Source organism: Lepeophtheirus salmonis, unplaced genomic scaffold (genome assembly GCF_016086655.4).
Source record: "Lepeophtheirus salmonis unplaced genomic scaffold, UVic_Lsal_1.4 unplaced_contig_9764_pilon, whole genome shotgun sequence".
Lineage (NCBI taxonomy): Eukaryota > Metazoa > Arthropoda > Copepoda > Siphonostomatoida > Caligidae > Lepeophtheirus > Lepeophtheirus salmonis.
Window position 1 is genome coordinate 1 of NW_027297002.1, and position 1,107 is coordinate 1,107.

The 1,107-nt window shown below is 33.9% G+C and overlaps 1 protein-coding gene across 1 annotated transcript; it reads right to left on the bottom strand.

The window, feature by feature from the left end:
- Positions 1 to 12: 12 nt before the first annotated feature.
- On the bottom strand, positions 13 to 540 carry LOC121131693 (calmodulin-lysine N-methyltransferase; the record flags this gene model as incomplete). The annotated part of the gene is made up of 2 exons (XM_040727047.1): positions 13 to 252; positions 327 to 540. Coding segments are annotated over 2 exons (454 nt in total), but the record flags the coding sequence as incomplete, so codon positions are not given.
- Between the last annotated feature and the right edge of the window lie 567 nt (positions 541 to 1,107).

A 1,107-nucleotide genomic window follows, 5' to 3' on the forward strand; every position in this document is an offset into this window, starting at 1 on the left:
ATTTGAAGAGACTGGACAAATTCTTTTAATGTATCATTTCTTGGAGGAGCAAAAATAATGGCTCTACCACCTCCAGGGTTCAATTTGTGTACGATGAATTCTGCTAATTCTTTACGGCCTGCCTTAAAAAATAAGCAGTCTGAGCACACAATTAAGTCGTAACATTTATCTCCCTCTCCTTTTTCTTCAATGTCCCATCTCAAACACCCAGAAGTGAGTTCAACCTGTTGTGTCAGAGATGACTTATTATAACTAATATTATTGATTTCAATTATTTTTGAATATTTTTGACACTTTCTTCATTGCCGTCTGAGCAATGAACTGACTTTGGTTTATCATGGCCATAATTATGAGCAATACATATCCCAGCAAGACTTGTCATTCCTCCACCTAACTCAAGAACAGACTTTTTCCTATAGAGCCATGGGTTTTCCAAAAGATAACGGGTTAAAATAATTTCAGAAGGCCATAAACGAACATTCCCAGTGTTGTTGAATCCTGTTATGTCCTCAAAGTGGTCTTCTTGTTCAAAACATGAATCTATGGAAAATATTGAAATAGCCAAATTATAATTTATATCATGAGGAATGGATTTATTAAAATGTGAAAAAATTATAAATTAATTAGTACTTTTGAAGGAAACAAGTGAGGAAAATCAATGAGGCGGACTCTATACCAAGAGGCACATTCAAATTCCGTCGGATCTCCTCCTCTTCAGATAAGTCGTACAACTTATCGAAATGGATCAACTCATAGTTGGGGAATTCGCAAACTAGAGTCCTTTACTTTTACAAGTGGATAAAAATAGAGGAAGAAAGGAGTTTCCATCGCTTGAGCAGAGGCAGAGCTTTTCATCAAACAAATTAAATATAAATATGCTAATAACTAAACAATACTACTACGAATACTAATGGCAACGTTCTGACAATGGAATTACGTTACATTAGCATGTGTCAATTACTAAATTTATCCTCCAGCGACGAAAAACCTTCCCAACTAGACCATTACCTATTGATCACCTTTATCTCACTTTTATTAATATTTATAATTTAATTAATAATTGTAAAAAAAGAATAAATAATTATGCAATCCATCCGGGAACTTAGT